This window comes from Danio aesculapii, chromosome 8, assembly GCF_903798145.1.
Source record: "Danio aesculapii chromosome 8, fDanAes4.1, whole genome shotgun sequence".
Lineage (NCBI taxonomy): Eukaryota > Metazoa > Chordata > Actinopteri > Cypriniformes > Danionidae > Danio > Danio aesculapii.
Genome location: NC_079442.1, coordinates 40348232 through 40367779, shown reverse-complemented (window position 1 = coordinate 40367779; position 19548 = coordinate 40348232). Strand labels below are relative to the sequence as shown.

The 19548-nt window shown below is 32.5% G+C and overlaps 1 protein-coding gene across 1 annotated transcript; it reads left to right on the top strand.

Moving 5' to 3' along the window:
• Positions 1 to 4817: 4817 nt before the first annotated feature.
• Positions 4818 to 18663, top strand: cept1a (choline/ethanolamine phosphotransferase 1a). The gene is made up of 8 exons (XM_056464432.1): positions 4818 to 5222; positions 8239 to 8386; positions 11835 to 11976; positions 12172 to 12256; positions 12386 to 12517; positions 14114 to 14272; positions 14583 to 14708; positions 18083 to 18663. Exons 1-8 carry the CDS (start codon positions 4872 to 4874, stop codon positions 18218 to 18220), a joined length of 1281 nt encoding a protein of 426 aa, XP_056320407.1. The 5' UTR covers positions 4818 to 4871; the 3' UTR covers positions 18221 to 18663.
• The last annotated feature ends 885 nt before the right edge of the window (positions 18664 to 19548 follow it).

Genomic DNA, 19548 nt, shown 5'->3' with positions numbered 1-19548 from the left:
ATAGATTACAGGTTGCAAATTACTCTATTTAAAATGTAATAGATAGTGTACCTTTTCATTTACTTTATAAAAGTAAAGTAACTCATTACATATGATTACTTTTTGATTACTTTTAAATTTCTAATGGATATTTTCAACTAAATCATTTTTAAGCATTTATACAGAGCAGGTGTGACCTTACAGTAGCACTATGTTTACTGTTAGAATTTCAAAATCTTTCATCACTTGAATTAAGATTATATTAATTTATTCTAAAGTACAGCCACCACAAAACCAGACCTTATAACAAAAATAGTTTACTGTTACAAATTTTTCATTTTAGTTAGTTGTGCAGGGTGATTTTTGTGGCATTTGCAATAAAAAAATCCATCTAAGCTATTTTTACATTTAATTTTATTTTCATTTTTAAATCAAAGCAACCTAAATCCAAGTCAATCATATATTAGTGATCAATAAAACTGTCAATGAAACATATGAGGCAGAATTGTTCAGTTATTTACTGCAAATGATATGCTGTACAAAACAGAAACCAAATTAAAGTATATAACAGCAAAAACTAAAAATCCAATAAAACCAGGTGTTACACATTTAAAATACTATAGTAATTTATAGTAAAGGGGAATATTTAGGAATAAGCTTTATATTGTGTATAAATATTTACAACTCTTTATTAATAAATTACACTACATAATGAAGTATCATTAGTAATTATCATGAACTAATAGTAATTACCATAGTATACTTCAGCCTTTACTACAGTAAACTATATACTGTATATAAACCTCCTCTCCCTCAGTCATCTTTCTATCAAGCAAGTTTCTTGTGTCAGCACAATGATTGTTTGGCACCGCACCAAAACGTTTATTGTCGACCACCGTAAAACAAGAAGAAGAAAAAATCTGCGTTCTCGCCATCATATGGATTTACTTTGATCAGCTAGACACCGGCCTCACAGCTCCGTGAATGCCAGTGCCGTCACTTATTGATCCGTGATCTGTAAATATAGCTTGTGTGGATGCTACTGCGCTACTTTACTAATAAAATAGCTTTGCTACTGAAAAGCTTTTTGGTTTATAAAGTAGCGACTCCACCGCCACACAACTGAGAAATGTAGATAAGCTAGTAGCTTCACTACTTGTAGTGTAGCTACTGCCCAACCAGCCTGATCTCACGAGAAAACGTAAGTATTTTATGTTTTGTCAGTTTAGTGGCTAATTCGTACGAATTCATGTAAGTTCAGTCGTACAAAAATGAACAATTTTTAAAAGGAGGCACAGACCCCAACCCTGCCCCTAAACCCAACTGTCAATGGGTCATAAGCAATTCCTAATTATTTGTACGAATTCATATGAATTAGCCACTAAATCAAAATGTTACGAATTGCCGTGAGATTGCGTTGGCCCATCACTGTTAATGTGATAAAAGGCTGGTTGTAGTAGCCTAATGCTTTCAGCGCCAGAGAGAATTAATGTAAATGGTAGATGTTGTGCGCCGCAATCAAAAACCAATCAAAAGCATCAGAATAGAACCGTTTTCATAAATGGCCTTAGCAGAAGGCATCATGCATATCAAAAACAGGCAAAGCAACAGATTAATATTATTCAACATATTTAGATGTAACCCCATTTGTAATTTTTAACATTTTCTTAAGCAACTGTAATTTAATTACACATTTTTTCTCATTAACTTTAACGAATTACTATTACTTTTATTTTGTAATTAAATTACGTAATGCAGTTACATGTAACTAGTTACTTTCCAACACTGGTTATTTACCGCCTATGCAGTTTCTGTTCACTAAAGTTGACAGGCGTGCGTCTATCATTAAGAGGACGCGCGCCTGCCCTCTCTGTGGTAACAACTCACGGTCAGCAGCTCACGTCATGTGTGATTTCGCGGTCTACATTAGACAGAAATGAAAATTTTGGGTAAATTATACCTCATAAATATAGTATGAGACTCTTTCAACATCATTTGGAGGTGTCCATGTCGCTGAGCAACGTATGTAAAACAATGTGAAGACTTGTGCGGCCGCCTATGCTTCTCTCCTGAACTTGAAATGATTGGCAGAATCGTAGAAATGCTGGATTAGGATCGTCCAAGGAGTCGAATCGAGATCGCGATCTTTTTCAGATTAATCGTGCAGCTCTACCAGCAAGCATTTTTTGTTTTCAAAAAATGTCTAATAGATGTCTAAATATAGTTGTCTTGGCTAAAACAAGGCAAATGAATGACTGATAGTACACATAAAGTCTGTCTAATCTTTCTATTTGAAGACTAGTCTAGTTTTGGGCTTAGATGTCTATTCAATTTTCACTGACAGCCCGAGTTTAGCCTTGTTTTAGCCAAGCTGTTGATGTTTAGATGTCTATTAGACATCTATTAAACACAAAATTGTTTGCTGGGAATATTGTTTGTTTAGAATGCAGCACTGTAAGTATTAATGGGGCTAAAAAACATACTGTGACTTAAATAGCTCATTCATTCATTTTCCTTCGGCTTAGTCCCTTTATTCATCAGGGGTCGCCACTGCGGAATGAACTGCCAACTATTCCATCAGATGATTTACACAGAATACGAATTACAGGGGGGTTTGGGTCAGTCTGACCCCCCCAATTAAAGCTTAATTCCCCTGAAGGACATCAAAACAAGATGTATGAGGAGGTCTACCCTTTAATAGTTAAGAAATAGTTTGCTCTGATCTGTATCCTAATTAATATTAATAATAGATAACTTCAATATACATATGATCACCATTGTGTTCATACCATTGTGAATGCACATTTGCACCAAAAATATAAATTCATCGGTTTAAAACAGGCAAATCTAAAGCACCAATAGACAGTGTAAGTGTTCACAAAACATGTTTCTTTAAAAAAGGCGTTTGTATGTGTCAGTAAAACTAGATGCATAGTTTGTATTTTATTATAAACTGGGTAGCACATGGAATTTAAACAATATATTTACTAGCTAATAACCTTATCTATAAAATGAAACTGCTGAACCTAATTAGAGGAGCCTGATAGAAAATGCTTATTTACAAAAAAAGAGGTCTGATGGATTTAGAGGGTTTTGCATCTGAAGTTTGGTTCACTGATTCAATCCACCTATGGCGCATGTCTTTGGACTGTGAGGGAAACCAGAGCACCTAGAGGGGACGCCACCACAGGGAGAACATGTAAACAGAAATGCCAACTGGCCCAGCCAGGACTCAAACCAGCGAGCTTATTGCTGTGAGGTGACAGTGCTAACCACTGCACTGATCCACCGTGTTGCCCCTGTAAAATAGTTCAAGCTTCAAAATTATTTTTCTGAATGGAAAATGCATCACTCTATGTAATTACTTGCTGCTGCTGGTTAACTGGATTTATATTCAGAAGTATATTTACTCTTTGTATTTCTCCTTAAATATCTGTACTTTCGGCCTTGCTTTGTTATGCTACCATTTGTAAATAAATAATAAGGTAAACACAAAAAATAAATCAAAATCACATTTAAAATATCTGATAATCTATATAAAATATAATAAACTAACTTGTAAATTATAAAAAAATAATAATGTTTTATTATTAATAGTGATGAATTATAAAGTTTTTGAAACTAACTTTTTACGTTTAATTTATTAAGAGTGGTGGTTGGTATAGTTACTGTTGGTTTTAGTATACAGAATAAATCTATGTCTGCAGTATTTGTATTTTACACATACGTATGAAGTTAGTGGTTGAAGTCAAAATTATTAGTCCTGATGCAAAATGTTCATTATTTTAAAAATATTTCAGTGGTGTTTAATGAAGAGAATATTTTTCCAGCACATTTTTATGGAGTCAGATAAGACTCAAAAGAAATTGATGCAAAAGACACGATGTTCACATGCGTAGCCAAATTCACATGCGTAGCCAAATTCACGTGCGTAAAATATTTATTTATAGTCACAAAAACAATTCACCTGCACAAAATAAAAATACATTTTCATAAAATACGTTTCACAAATGCAAAACACCATTTGCAAATGTATAACAGTGTACAAAAAGTTTTGAATGTTTAAAATTTGCAAGTTCATCCTGAATGAGAAATCCTGTTTCACGTACGACTCCCCCTGGATACATGTGTGTTTGTGTTTTGAGTCTGTCCTGGCAGAAGCAGGCAACTCGTACCTCTCAGCCAATCAGATGAGAGCTGTAGTCCATGTCATACAAGTATTCAGTTCAAAACAAATTTAAACTAGGTTAATTAGGCAAGTGATTGGACAACAGTGGTTTCTTCTGTAGCCAATCGAAAAAAATGTACGTTATATTTCTTAAGGGGGCTAATAATATTGACCTTAAAAAATTAAAAACAGCTTTTATTCCAGCCAAACTAAAACAAATAATACTTTCTCCAGAAGAAGGAAAAAATAAGAATTACTGTGAAAATGTACTTGCTTCGTTATACAGCACTGAGGAAATGTTTGAAAAAAGTAAAAAAAAAAATCACAGCAGTGCTAATAATTTTGCTTTCAACAACTATATTATGTGCATATATATAAATCTAGCTTGTCATATTAATTCATTATTTAAATTATGGGGCTAATTTTGTTTTAGCAAGAGAAAACCGTGCTCATCCCATTTAATCTTTCAAGTTCTTACTTGCCCTTGAGCAAGACTGTAGTGTAACTCACCTTTAGGTGTGGAAATCATTTACCAAATACCAGTTATTACTCCACCCCGGAATAACATCCTGTTAATCATATATTCTTGTTGTCCAGTAGTGTCAGAGTACTTGTTCTACATGAATGTGTATATATATATATATCCAAATAATTGTGTTCCCCACAGATCTAATCCCATAAGCTCATTGTGGATTCAGCACTCCCCACATCCACCCAGAGAGTCATGAGCTCCCACAAGAGACCCGTCCGCGCCCGCTCTGATTCTGACTGCAGCTCCTCGGCGCCCCGTGACCCAACTGTAGCAGCTACAGAAGAGGGTCCCAGTCTGCTGACCCGGCTGATGGAGCTGCCCGTGGCCCGTCTGTCCCGACAGCAGCTGAAGAGGCTGGAGGAGCACCGCTACAGCAGTGAGGGACGCTCCCTTATGGAGCCCTTCATGCAGGGATTCTGGTGCTGGCTGGTGAGCAAAGTGCCCCTCTGGATGGCCCCAAACCTCATCACCATCGTGGGACTCGCTACTAATATTGTCAGTACTCTGATACTGGTCTATTACTGCCCTACTGCCACTGAACAGGTATGATTAACAGTTAGTCGTCTGCTGTATTTTTATTGGATTAAGCTACAGATCAACTCCGCAAGAGGAATGGGATACATGAGTGAATAGTAAACTTTATGAAATACAATATGAAATGAATTAAATGAAATATATTTTTAATACTTTTAAGACTCGATTTGATCAAGTGATTTTTACCTGAAGTCAGAATTATTAACCCTCCTGAATTATTAGCCCCTCTCTATATTTTTTCCCCTATTTCTGTTTATCGGAAATACATTTTTTCAACACGTTTCTAAACATAATAGTTTTAACTACTCATTTCTAATAACTGATCTATTTTATCTTGGCCATGATGATAGTAAGTAATATTTGACTAGATATTTTTCAAGATACTCGTATTCAGCTTAAGGTACCATTTAAAGGCTAATAGGGTATTTAGGCAAGACATTGTATAATGATGTATTGTTCTGTAGACTATCTGAAAAATATTGCTTAAGGGGGCTAATACCATTGACCCTAAATTGTTTTAAAAAATTCAATAAATAAGACTTTCTCTAGAAGAAAAAATATTTTAGGAAATACTGTGAAAATGTCCTTGCTCTGTTAAACTCCATTTGGGAAATATTTGAAAAAGAAAAGAGAAAATTCACAGGAGGGCTAATCATTTTGACTTCAACTGTACAAGACTGGCTAATTTTTTTGCTTGAATGTGAAGAACCCACTTAGCTCCCATTTTTAATGACCACATAAGGTTTTTTTAATGAAATAAACTCACTTCATGAGATATTCAGCAAAATCTTTCTAGGAAAAATTATATGTTTACGTTTATTCATTTAGCAGACACTTTTATCCAAAGTGACTGAATGTGAGGATAAAAGAAGCACTTCAAATCAGCCGAGAGTAGCAGTATACAAATGTTATGACTAGTCTTAGTTAAGTCTACAAGGCTGTGTTTTTATTAGAGATGGGTCATTATAAGATTTAGACGGTATGATAACCTTGGATAAAAAATTATCACGGTTTCACGGTATTGTGATTACTGCTCTAAAATAAAAACTAAAACTTTTCCCCTTTTGATCACAATGTATTTTAATTTGGAAAACATTTATAATATTTTGTAACAGTAAACATGTCAGGCTAAAAAATTCAAATGAATTATTGACTTCTGCTGTCTTCATTAGTTTCAAAAACAGATTTTTTTACAATTTAAAACAGTTAATACAATTTATCTTTTCTGCTGGAGATACTGTTGTCCTAAAAAGCTAACAAAAAGAGTAAATAAAAAATAGTACACATACTGTAGGAACGGTATTGCAGAAAAGTTTTAAACTTGACTTTTCCAAACCGCTGTATACCTTAAAACGGTTATCTTCCCATGCCTAGTTTTTATTTTTGTTGGTTTAGGAGGAAAGAAGGGATAGTGTGTGACCCGTAGGTGGTTTGTCAAGCCCTCTCACCTGTATGGAGCACACTCAGAGTTAACAAAATGTTTTCAAGAAGTATGAGTTATATAAAAGGTGTCTGGTAATTCTTTAAGACTTCATATATTAACGTTAAATTTTGTGTTTAATTTATCTTGTTTATTTGTTGTTTCTTTTATTATTTTTTTTCGCAGCTTTTTTTTCTGAATTTTCATTGCCGATCATATTAGTTTAGTTTTTTCAAGTCAATTTTAAATTTCCACAACCAGCGCTGATTCTCGGGGATCGAGAGAGGCTGAATTGACCTCTCCTTCTCCATTAGAGAATATGTGGTAGTTAATTCAATGATTAGGTATTTTAATATCAGTGTCGAGCACACAAAAACGTAAAAAAAAAAGCTTTTTTTTTTTTTTGGAATATCTAAATTCGCTGACTACAAATTTAATTTAATTTGTAGCTTGTGGTTTTTATTTCTAGATTTTTATTTTTTTTTCTCGTTTTTAGTTCATCCTAAATATTTAGTTCTAAAATTGTAGCGTAATTATAAATATTGATTAGCCGTTGCAGTGATGACTAATATAAATGTGGCCTGTGTTTAGTTTAATCAGTTTTATTTGATTTTAAGATTAGTTTTTATCTAATTTTGCAGAAGATTGTTGCTGCTATTTTTATAATCAGTTTTGCTTTGATTTTATAATCAGAATTTATAATTAGATATTGACATTTAAACATTAAACAACTGATTTTTATTTGAACAGTGTTTTTGATATTTTAATTCTAGTTTTTGTCTTGTTTGGAAAATAAAATGGATGTTATGTCCAGATAGGTGACTATTAGAATTTGACCTTTTTATTGACTTTAATATGAATTCCATTCCACACCTTAATATTTACTTGCTAATAAAATAAGTCACCAATGATATGAAGAGTTCAGATGCAAAAACCTCTAAGTGCCGTCTGAAATTCCCATAGAAAATTATCATTATTCTCAGCCTCCTTTATTTATGATAAGTTATTTTACTTTGAAAACAATGAAAAGAACTTATTCTTTGCCGTAAAAGTGAAATTACTGAACCTAAACACTGGAGCCTGATTAAAAAGCCTCATTTTAGAAGAAAATTTCAGATGACATTTAGAGGTTTTTTCATATGTTAAATCTCTTCATATGTTAAAATAGTTGTTGTGTAATTGTAAATATCTTCTACATTAAAGTCTTGGCTTCACTTCTTACCTTGCCTCACATATATTCAGTGTAGGCTGTAATTTAGTATATTCTGAGCTCGTCGGATGAGGTAATTGAGGTCTGTTTAACGGCACAATAAGATCTTGTGTATTGTCAAACACAGCTTGTTCTGTCAGCTGGAACAGTCTCTGTTTATCAGCTATAGCAGTCTTATGAGTCCCGCTGCTATGGAAAACATCTGCATTGCTCAAGTCTGCAATCGGACACCTTCTCTCCCTCCATGTACCATTAGTGTCTACAGTTAGGCTTGTAAGAGCTAAAATAACACATTCATAAGCACATTTGTTGAAGTGTGGTGTGTTATTGGTTCACAAAGTTAGTAAAAAGCTCAGATTTAGGCCTGCTTCATTACAATTTCACCTCTTTTGCAGGCACCAACGTGGGCATATTTGGCCTGTGCTTTGGGTCTGTTCATCTACCAATCATTGGATGCTATTGATGGAAAGCAGGCACGACGGACCAATAGCAGCACACCGCTTGGCGAGCTGTTTGACCACGGCTGTGACTCACTTTCTACAGGTCTGCTCATGTTTGTGTTTGCAAGTACAGCTGGCTACTCGAACACCTGGATTGCTTTTTAATTTTTCTCAGAGAGATTTAGGGTGCTTTTACACTTGTACTTTTGGTCCGCACCCGGGTTTGTTTGACGTCAGAGTACGGTACGTTTAGCTAGTGTGAACGTGTCTTTTAAACTCGGGTGTGTACCCGTGAACCGTACCCAAATCCGCCTGAAAGAGGTGGTCTGGGGTACGGTTCATGTAAACTCTGGTCTGGTTTACTTCTGGTATGAATGCAGTGATACCAAATAACGGAAGTGAACTGCCAACTGTACAACAAACTTTAGTCTTCATAACGTTCATTTGTGTGTGTACGTCTGTGTATTACCTATCTTGGTGACAAGCGGGACTGACCCAGTGCAAACAGTGATAATGTCTGCTTGTCTCCACCAAAAACGACTTCTGCAGACATCGCCTGATGTTCTAAACCAGGGGTGTTCAAACTTTTTGGGCCGAGGGCCAGATGCAAAAAAAAAAAATGTTGTCTCAGGCCAAATTTTACTTACATCATACATCATTTACATGCAACACTCATCAGACACTCCTATATAAATTCTCCTTCAGTGAAGGGTTTCCTGTGCTGTGCGATTAGCTGAGCCACCTCATAACTAGCCAGTGTAGAATTTTCTTGCACTTTATTAGCACGAAAAAACAGCTGTTGTTGAACTGATGGGGCAGCTGCTAATTGTTTTACTTTTTGCTGAATGCCTGAGGTTTTGTTTCATAATGTCTTTTAATATTATATTCATTCATTACTGAAACTGATTCCTGGCAAATTAAACAGACACATATTCCGCTGACCTCTGTGAAGAAATATTCTTTGCCCCAACGTGACTGAAATTTCCTGCACTCACTGTTGATTTTCCTTTTTCTTGGTTGTGCCATGGCTCGCCAAAATGTGATTATCAATTATGTTTCCTTCAGTTTGTTCAGTTCATTTTACTTCACAACAGGAACTGCTGCCTAATTGAAGGCATGAGATAGCGACACCCGGTGGTTATTAGCTGAATTACGTTAATTTTTGTATAGCGGGCCAGATTCTATTTATATTTATAAAAAGCCTCGCGGGCCACCATAAAACTGATTGCGGGCCGCAGATAGCCCGTGGGCCGTAGTTTGGACACCCCTGTTCTAAATGTTTTTAATGAATTGACCATGATATGCGTATGTCTCCATTTTGGCCCTTTGCTTACGTGGCCGTCACCTAGAACCAGCCGTACACACAACAGCAGCTTTATGACGCAAGCGTACCGGGGCTTCAGAAGAAAAAAGACTGTGTGAACACAATCCAGCCGATAGGGTGGCAAATGGGGACAATCAAACTTGGGTTCGGTCCAGGCATTTTTTGAACCAAGTGTGAAAGCACCCTTATATGTTAAGTGTTTAAATAGAGATGTATAGATCATAAATAATTTATTTCCCCATAAAGGTAGTTTGTGAATTATTGTCCAAAAACCTGAAATAAAAGAAACTTAAAAAAGAACATTTAAAAACAAAGAGTATGCATTTGTTTTAAATAACTAAAGAAATAATGTTATTAGTATATTTTATTTTTGTCTGAGTTTACATTGCTAGAATAACAGGCTATTCATTTAGTTATTTTGCTTTATTTCGTAATCTTTTTTTTATTTTTATTTTATTTATGTCCCGTTAAACTTAAGCCATGTACACTTTTTTTTACCATTGCAAAGATTTTAGTTGTTTTCCTAAATAATAGATGCATGTATCATATCACAGATCAAAATCTATTATTTGTCCATACTGGTAGTTTAAGATATATTGTCTAAAAATCTGAACTAAAAAGAATTTAAAACAAGAGTGTGTATTTGTTTTGAATATGTTACTAGTTTATGTACTGTCATTTATTTTTTCTGAGTCTCCATTGCTAGAATAACACAGGCTATTATTTTATTTTTATTGTTTTATATTATTTAGGTCCCGTTAAACTTTGGCCATGTACATTTTTTTTCCTTTTACCATTGCAATAATTTTAGTTGCATTTCTAAATAATGGATATACAGTGCTCCGAATGATTGAGTACACCCCATTCTGATAATGAATATTTTTATCCATTTCTCAGTGAATATTTGCAATGTATTTTGGTGCATTTAAACAAAACAGATTTATTAAACAGATATATTTATTAAACTAATGTTTTAGTCACTGAACATATTTAGAAATTGAAAGATAATACTATTAAATTCAAGCTAAATATTGGAAAAACAAATTACAACCTACAAAATTTCAACTAAATTTGTCATTTTTCTGCATTTTTCCTCTTTTTAAAATTTGTATTTAATATTTTTCTCAAGCATATAAATTTGGGTGTATTAGTTTTTGGACCATTATCGTAGGTTATTTTGTTAGATAAGTTCCAGATTTAGCTTCAGTACTGACTAATCTAATGTATATGCACAAATATAATATTGTATAACTTCCTATTAAAAATATGAATTTAAAAGACAGATTTATGAGAGGTATACATTTATATGCCGAGCACTGTATCTATCAAAATTATTATAGTTAAAGAAAGTATAGTAGTTTACCTGAAATAAAACAAAAAGCATAATTCAAATAAATCTACTTTGAAATAGAGATGTATACATCAAAATCTATTATTTATCCATTCAGGTATTTTAGATTTATTGTCTAAAAACCTGAAATATAAAGAAACCTTTTTTAAAAAAGAACATTTAAAAACAAAGAGTATGTATTTTGTTTTGAATAACTAAATAAATAATAGTACTAGTATATTGTAATTTATTTTTCCTGAGTTTCCATTGCAAGACTAACAGGCTTTTTCTTGTCTTTTCTTTTTCTTTTCTTTTTTCTTTTTCTTTTCTTTCCTTTTCTTTTCCTGTTAAACTTTGGCCGTGTACACTTTTTCCCATTGCAAAAGATTTTGATTGTATTCCTATGTATATGTTTTAAATAATAAATATTACTAGTATATTGTAATATATTTTTTCTGAGTTTCCATTGCTAGAATAACACAGGCTATTATTTTATTTTATTTTTTTATTTTGGTCCTGTTAAACTTTGGCCATGTATACTTTTTTTCCATCGCATTGGAAGATTTTGGTTGTATTCTTAAATAATAAATGTATGTATCATAATTATTATAGTTAATTCAAACATAGTAGTTTATTTTATTTTACTTAAAAAAAAAATAAAAGAAAAAAGAAATATCTTTAAGTAATTAAATTAACGCAGACACTAAATAAAAAAATCCAACATGAAAAAACAAATCAAAGTGTTTAACATGAAATAACTAACATGAGGAAATTTTTGAATAAAAAAAAAAATTGAATTAAAAAAAAAACAAGCCCTTCATTAAAACTACAAGTCGATTATGGGGAAAAATCTTTCTAATAGGCTTCCCTGTTGTTTTGTGTGTTTCTCTGCTGCAGTGTTTGTGGTTCTGGGCACATGTATAGCCGTTCAGCTGGGCACTTATCCTGACTGGATGTTTTTCTGTTGTTTTGTGGGCATCTTCATGTTTTATTGCGCCCACTGGCAGACGTATGTTTCTGGAACACTGCGCTTCGGCATGTGAGTGAAAAGTAATAATTTGTGCATTCAGTAATCAGTACACAATATCGTGTTTGAACATTCTAGTCTGCTCATGAGAAACTGGCAGCTTTCAGACAGCTGTTGTATTGTAGATAAAGCACTAGAGCAAGAAAGAAAAACGCTGTATTTTATTGAGAATAATTGATTGATTTTTATCGCTGTTTGCTTGTGCAGAATTGATGTGACTGAGGTGCAAATCTTCATTATAACCATGTATTTACTGGCTGCCATTGGAGGAACGGCTTTTTGGCAATCTATGGTAATTAAAGTCTTAATTGTTCAAATAATTATATGCTAAGTTCATATGCAGCATAAAGAATCTCTTTAAACTTTTCTAGTGAAAAACAACTTTTATATTAAAAAAAGGTGTGATTTTTTTTGCTTTCAGATCCCGGTGCTAAATATCCAGGTTAAAATAATACCGGCTCTCTTCACTCTTCTGGGAGCAGTTTTCTCCTGCACAAATTATTTCCGGGTTATATTTACAGGCGGAATGGGCAAAAATGGATCCACTATTGCGGTAAGTTAAAGCTAAAACAGATAAACGGAAACTCATGAGAAACTCCTGTCTTGTCTTTCAATGCATGGATGTGAAACGGCATACTTTTTCTATCATTTAATTGAATTTAATTTTAAAAGTTATTCACAGAATTTTACGTAATCCATTTAATATGGTCTTTTTTATAATACGTGATGTGATCCACCAATTAATTTTTTTTTGTTTTTTACATTTTGGTATTATTATTTTGTATTTATTTGTATTATTTCTTTGTTTATTAGATTTTATTATTGTGTGTGGTGTATATATTTATTCATAATTAATATTTTGAGACTTAATGGAAAATATTTGGTTTGTAGCTAGATGATTATTTTTGTTTTATTATGTTCATTTTATTTCAAGTAATCAAAATGGTTTTTGTAGTTTCATTTCTTTTTAACTACCCCACCAAGAAAAAAAATGTTTGGATTGCATTTCTTAACTCTTAATGTCGGTAGTTAACACACTCAATGTATTTTTTTCAAAAAATTTTTGCTAATAATTTCTAAAATATCAGTCTCTACCAAATGGTTGATATATCTGTTTATGGTAAAAGTACCAGAACCAATACATATACTATGATAATATGAAGTGTAAGACCAATTCATTATAAAAAATATTCAATATAAAACGGTTTTGAATACTAAATCACCAAGTATGCCACAAAATATTTCAGATTCTCATTTAACATGTTTTCTTTTTTTTTACTACAATAAAACCAAAGGCAAGTGTAGTAGTGCAACAGGATTATATTTGTTAGTTTTTTTTTATTTTTTTTTTTATTAATTAATTTATTTTTTGTAAACCAACAATGCTGTGTGTAAACCATTATTTAAAACAGTCATTCTTTAAATGACTGTAGCATTCCTAATTTAAAACAGTAAAAACATGTTCAACCGTTTGATAGATGGCACTCAAAGTAAAAGTTAAAAGTCAAAGTAAATTATAATAATTAAATCTTTACAAAAAGCCTGTAACTATATGTTTCTAAATGAATATAATTACTATTTTGAGTCTTGAAATACTTTAGATTTTATTATGTATACTTCTATAGTTTTTCAAACAATTTTATGTATTATTATTATTATTTTTGTAAATGTATTTATTTGTTTATTGGATTTATTATCATGTGGTGTATATATATTTATTAATATTTTGAGACTTAATGAGAAATACTTAGTTTGTAACTAACTGATTTTTTTGTGTGTCAGTTTTATTATGTTCATTTTATTTGAAGTAAGCAAAATGGTTTTGTTGTTTCATTTCTGGTTAAGTAAACTATAATAATCCTGCACTAAATTTCAATTTTATATATATATATATATATATATAAATTTTAAAATTTTTTAATCAGGGAATTTTTTTTTTTTTTTTTGTAATTGCACATGTTTTTTTTCTTAATTTGCTGCACTTTAAGCTGTCTTGGCCACCTTAAATTTTATTTCAAGTAACTAAAATAGTTTTTAATTTCTGCTTAAGTAAACTATAATAATTCTGCACTAAATTTCCAAAGAAGCCTGTAACTGTATGTATCTAAATTAATGGCACAATGTTTTTTTGTTTGTTTGTTTTAATCAGGGAACAAGCGTTTTGTCTCCATCTTTCCATATAGGAGTGGTAATCACACTTGCTCTAATGATCTACAAGAAGTCATCTGTGCAGCTCTTCGAGAAACACCCTTGTCTTTACGTCTTAGCATTTGGCTTTGTCTCAGCCAAACTCACCAACAGACTAGTGGTAAGATCATGCTTTACAGTTTACTGTGAATATTACAGCTTCAGTAAAAAAGAACTGTAATATATTCCTTTGAATATTATTGATACACCTCTACCTGAAATTTTGACTTGGTTTCAATAGCTATCAGGTAGAATTATGGCTTTCATGCAAGCATGACTCTGTACGATTTTCTGCTTCTAACATGATTTTCTGCACCTTTTTGCACAGAATACTCATCATTGTTGATTGCGGTTTGTATCTGTGTGACTCAGACTGCATTAGTATCAGTTAATCTAATAGTCACCACAGTCACATCTCTGTTGTTTTTCAGGTTGCTCACATGACAAAAAGTGAAATGCATCGTTATGACTTGGCCTTCACCGGACCGGCACTGCTGTTTCTGAATCAGTACTTCAACAGTTTCATCAATGAGTACTGTCTTCTGTGGGTCGCTCTGGTATGTTGAAGATCGGAAAACTTTGGATTTCCTTGGTTTTGAAATAAAGAGCTCAGTGTAGTATGTAGAAATAGATTTTCACAGTAGTGAAGGTACGTCCACGGTCTGTTGAGGTCATTCAGAAATCGGCACAGTTGTGACTTTCTTAAAAAAACTTTTCTGGTCATGTAGTGCACTCTAAACCAAAAGAAGTTAGAAAGTTAAAAGTTTTAAGCTAGCATGCTTCTAACGTGGCTAACTTTAAACATACTGCTGGCATGTTTAGTATGTTGCTAATTTTTCGCATATTACTAGCATAATTTGTTCTGTTTCTGGTATTATTCAATTCGATTCAGCACCTTTATAGCATGATTTAATACTCTGCTGGTATGATTGTAGAATAATTAGCATGTTAACAAACTGCTAATGTGTTTTAGCATATTGCTAGCATTTCTAAACATGATTTGGTGCACTGCTAGCCTGTTTTACTACATTTGTAGCTTGTTTACCACACAATTTTAGCATGTGGCTTGCATAGTTTGCTAATATTTTGTTAACGTTGCTGACATGTTTTTGGCATGGTGTAATGTTTTTAACCTGATTTAGAATGTTTACCGTGTTTCTAGCATGGTTTTAACACAATTTAGCACATTACTACCATGTTTTAACAAATTCGTAGCATTTTACAAATAGCACAGATAGCATTTTAGCAAGTTTCTAACATAATTTTAACACACTATTAACATGTTTATATTTAGCACACATTTTGTACTGTAGCTCTCATAAATTTTTGACTCATTGAACAATCTCTTTCACCTGGAAATTGATTATAAATTAGGTTTCACATAGATTTAGCATTAAAATGCTCAACCATCATTGCCTATTGTATAATCATTGGCTTGTTCATGTTATTTAGCATATTGTAAGCATTTATGGACATTGTAGTACACTGTTAGCCTTTTTGGTACATTTGTTACATGTAGCTAGCATGATTTTACACTTTAGCATTTTTGCCATATATGATATTGCTAACATTTTGCTAGTATAATTGAAGACGCTGCTGGCATATTTTGTGTGTGGCTGGCATGGTTTAACATGTTGCTAACACGTTTCTAGCATGATTTGATGTTTATAACCTGATTTAAAGTATTTACATTGTTGCTAGCATGCTTTTACCATTAATGCACTACTACCACATTTTAACAAATTTGTAGCATTTTCTACAATGACTTCGCAAACTGCTACTGTTTGAACACATTGTAAGCAATTTCAAAACTATGACACAGATAGCATGATTAGCAAGTTTCTCACATGATTTTAACACTGTTAACATTTTTATATTATGATTCTGTATTAAGTATTTTAGATACTACTAACACTGTTAGCATGATTTAGGACACTGCTGGCACATGTTTGTGTGTAGCTAGCACATGTTGCTCCCATGTTTCTGGCATGGTTTAATGTCTATAACCTGATTTAGAAGGTTTGCCTATTCGCTAGCATGATTTGAACTTTAATTAACGCACTACTACCATATTATAGCATTTGTAGCATTTTCCACAATATTTTAGCAAAGTTTTAGTGTTTTAACTCATTCCTAGCAATCTCAGCATGAGTTATGACTCGGGTAGCATACTTTGGCATGTTTTAACATGATTTAACACACTGTTACCATGTTTATTATATGGTTCAATACACATTATGTTATGTAGCTCCTTTAATTAAATTTTTATTATTTTCATAATCCACCTGGATTGGATTGTGAATGAGAATTTGCATAGACTTTAGCTTTTGAATGCCCAAATATCATCTCCTGTTTCATAATCATTGGCTTGTTTATGTTATGTAGCATATTGCAAGCATTCTGAACATTGTAGTGCACTTTTAGCCTTTTTTGGTACATTTGTTACATGTGTCTAGCATGATTTTACATTTTAGCATTTTTACCACATGACTATAGATACTGCTAACACGCTGTTAGCATGTTTTATGACGCTGCTGGCATATTCTTGTGTGTGGCTAGCATGGTTTAACACATTACTAACAAGTTTCTAGCATGATTTAATGTTTATAACATGATTTACATGATTTGCTAGCATGCTTTTAACATTAACACACTACTACCACACATTTTAAGAAATTTGTAGCGTTTTCTACAATGACTTAGCAAAAACTGCTACTGTTGAACACATTGTTAGCAATTTTACCATGATTTATGACACAGATAGCATGTTTTAGCAAGTATCTAACATGATTTTAACACACTCTTAACATGTTTATATTATGATTCCGTATTTAATTTCAGTAAGAAATATTTTAGACACTGCTAACATGCTTTTAGCATGATTTAGGATGTTGCTGGCATATATTTTTGTGTAGCTAGCCCCTGTTGCTAACTTGTTTCTGTCATGGTTTATTGTTTATAACCTGATTTAGAAATTTTACCTTGTTGCTAGCATGTATTTAATACTGATAATGCACTACTACCACATTTTAACATTTGTAGCATTTTCAACGACGATTTAGCAAACTTATTGAGTCACTTATTGCTAGTATTAACATTAACATACTACTACTGCTACTACTAACATGATATGACACAGATAGCATGTTTTGCATGTTTCTAACACATTTTTAACACACTGTTAACATGTTTATATTTCGATTCTGTATTTTAGTTTCAGTATAATATAGATACTGATATAGATACTGCTAACACGCTGTTAACATGATTTAGGATGCTGCTGACATATTATTGTGTGTAGCTAGCACATGTTTCTAACTTGTTTCTGGCATGATTTAATGTTAATAACCTGATTTCGAAGCTTTACCTTGTTGCTAGCATGTTTTTAACATTAATAATGCACTACTACCACATTTGAACATTTGTAGCATTTTTAACGACGATTTAGCAAACTGCTATTGCGTCATCTATTGCTAGCAGTCCTAACATGAGTTATGACACATATTAGCATATTTAGGCATGTTTTAACACACTGTTAACATGTTTAAAATATGGTTGGCCACACATTTTGTTCTGTAGCTCCTTTAATAGTTTTTTTTTTCTTATGTTTTCTTACACCTGGATTGGATTGTGAAGGAGGTTTCTCATAGACTTTACCGTTTGAATATCCAAATATTATCACCTATTTCTTAATCATCACCTTGTTAATTACTTCACATATGAAGATGCTTACTAAGTCTATTTGCACAGTTAAAGTTACATTTACACACATGCTGTGTTAAGCTAGAGGAAGTGCATGATCCTTACCTTTGCTTAACCCCAGAAAACAAACCTTTTAAAACGCTCAGGGGATATGCCGCTGCTGAATTTTTCATCTTGCAGTATCAAAAATGCATTCGCCGTGCTTTAACATTTTCCTTTTTGTTGGCAGGTGCTGTCAGCGTTTGATCTGGTGCGCTACTGCGTGAGTGTGTGTAACCAGATCGCCACACACTTAAACATCCGCGTGTTCAGCATCCAGCCTCCGTCTCCCTCCAGACTTCAGACTGACGGCAAGAATCATCATTAAAGGCTCGTCTCGCGGCGTCACACTCCTCCAGTAGGTCACACACTTCAGTGAATGTAAAACACTGAGACTGAGCCCTAGAACTTTCTGCTCACTAAGAGAGGGGAGGATATTTTGTAGTACGAAAGGGAAAACTAAAAGGATTATACAAATCCTGGAGTCATAACACCGTTTTGTTGTCAGTATTACCATAGTAGATGGTCAGTTCTGCTTTGCTATAGATTGCAAGATGAAGAATAGAGACTGAGACTATGAATGATTCACGTTTTATTATTTTGCAGTTTGTTTTGTTGTATTATAGAAGTTATTGTTTTATTTTAGTATTGTTTAGTTATTTGTTATTTTAGTTTTTTTTTTTGTTGAGTTTTGTTTTAAGTTTGTTTTGCTTTAGTGCAGTTTTTGTTAGATTTTGTTGTAATTTTTTTTTATTTGGTGTTTTGTTTGTTTTTCTTGTTGTTTGTTTTATTTTTGTTTAATTTGTGTTATTTTTTGTTTAGTTTTGTTTTGCTTAAATGCAGTTTTTTTTGTTTTAGTTTTTAGTTTTGTTAAAAAAAAATCTTTTTTTTTTATTTTTTTTTAATTCGTTTTTTGTTTGTTTTGTTGAATTTTTTTTATTTTGGTGTTTTGTTTGTTTTTCTTCTTGTTGTTTTTTTATTTGTGTTATTTTTCTTTAAGTTTTGTTTTGCTTTGTTTTTTTTTTGTTTACATTTTTTTCGTGTTTTGCTTTTGGTTTTCTTGTTTTTTTTGTTATTTTTGTTTTAATTTGTGTTCATTGTTTTTGCGTTTTAGTTTTGTTTATTTGGTTATTTGTTATTATTATTTGTTGTCTTTTGGTTTTCTTGTTTTATTTTTTTATGTTTTTGTTGAATTTAGTTTCATAGAAAATAAATTTTTTTTTTTTTTTTTTTTTTTTTTTTTGGCTACCAGTGTATCATTTATTATGGCCAGTGATCCAGAATGTAATTTCTCATATGATCTATAGTTGATAATTGGCAATTATTCTCTTCAATAAATTCTAATATATTTAAACTTAAGCGCCAGAATACACCAGTGTTGCCAGTACAAATCTGGGCTGTTGTTTGAGAAGAGCTGAGAGAATTCTGAGAGGTAAGAGATTAAAGACAAATAATAATAATAATAATAATAATAATAACAACAACAACAACCACAGAAGTTTCCGTCAATGTTGCAGAAATTTGAATGAATCCAAATGTACACATAATGCTCTAATTCAGCCTCTCATCTGATGCCATTCAGTGAGCTAATCAAACATGTCAATTTCCTGCACTTGTTTCTTTGTGTCGATGGTTTTTGGATTGGATTATTTAGGC

Excerpts from the sequence above, each read along its gene's own strand:
- cept1a (XM_056464432.1), top strand. The coding sequence starts at position 4,872 with ATGAGCTCCCACAAGAGACCCGTCCGCGCCCGCTCTGATTCTGACTGC. Across the intron at positions 8,387-11,834 it reads CTGTGACTCACTTTCTACAG|TGTTTGTGGTTCTGGGCACA; the intron begins GTCTGCTCATGT and ends TCTCTGCTGCAG. Across the intron at positions 12,518-14,113 it reads AAAATGGATCCACTATTGCG|GGAACAAGCGTTTTGTCTCC; the intron begins GTAAGTTAAAGC and ends TGTTTTAATCAG.